A 589-nucleotide genomic window follows, 5' to 3' on the forward strand; every position below is an offset into this window, starting at 1 on the left:
GCTGCGGCCTGCTGCTGTGCTCACAGCCCCACGGCACGTCCGGACCCCTTGGCCCCAGCCATGGGTGCTGGGACTGTGGTGGGTCCCCCTGGGATACCCAGTGGGCTGGGAGGACAGTCCCTGCAGGGCTCTGCGCAGGGGACGGGGTGTTCCTGGTGGGAAGTGCCACCAACCAGTTGGTGGTGGCCACTGGGAGACTGCTTGGGGTTGGGTCAGACCCTGAGGATTCAGCATCCTCCAAGGGGAAACCCACTGGGGAGAGTGGGGAACCTGGAAAGAGCTGGCGGAGGCCACCGATGAGCCCCGGGCTCTGGGTCACGGAGCAGAGGGGACACCGGACTCCCCTTCTCCAGGCTGGTACCTTCTCTCCAAAGATCCTCTGGCAGATGCCGTTCTTGGCCAACTTCTCCTTGACCTGCCGGGTCAGCTCCAGTGTGTCCACCTCCCTGTACATGTACATCTCGTACTGCTCCGGTGTCAGCGGCGGCACAGTGGGCTTCAGGGTCCGCGGCACGTAGGCAGGGTAGTAGGAGAGACGACCACCGGCTGCCGGCTCTGCTCCGGCTCCCTCTGCCTTCATCTCTGTCAG

The 589-nt window shown here is 64.9% G+C and overlaps 1 protein-coding gene across 1 annotated transcript in view; it reads right to left on the reverse strand.

The window, feature by feature from the left end:
- The window catches only part of CUX2 (cut-like homeobox 2), a gene marked incomplete at its 5' end in the record, with an annotated part of 8,455 nt that overhangs the window by 3,655 nt on the left and 4,211 nt on the right, over positions 1-589 (reverse strand). Inside the window, 2 exon segments of the mRNA XM_009334457.1 lie at positions 1-11; positions 341-589. The exon segment at positions 1-11 is cut by the window's left edge and continues 128 nt beyond it; the exon segment at positions 341-589 is cut by the window's right edge and continues 37 nt beyond it. Coding sequence (XP_009332732.1) covers positions 1-11; positions 341-589 — 260 coding nt within the window.

This window comes from Pygoscelis adeliae, unplaced genomic scaffold, assembly GCF_000699105.1.
Source record: "Pygoscelis adeliae isolate BGI_AS28 unplaced genomic scaffold, ASM69910v1 Scaffold262, whole genome shotgun sequence".
Classification (NCBI taxonomy): domain Eukaryota; kingdom Metazoa; phylum Chordata; class Aves; order Sphenisciformes; family Spheniscidae; genus Pygoscelis; species Pygoscelis adeliae.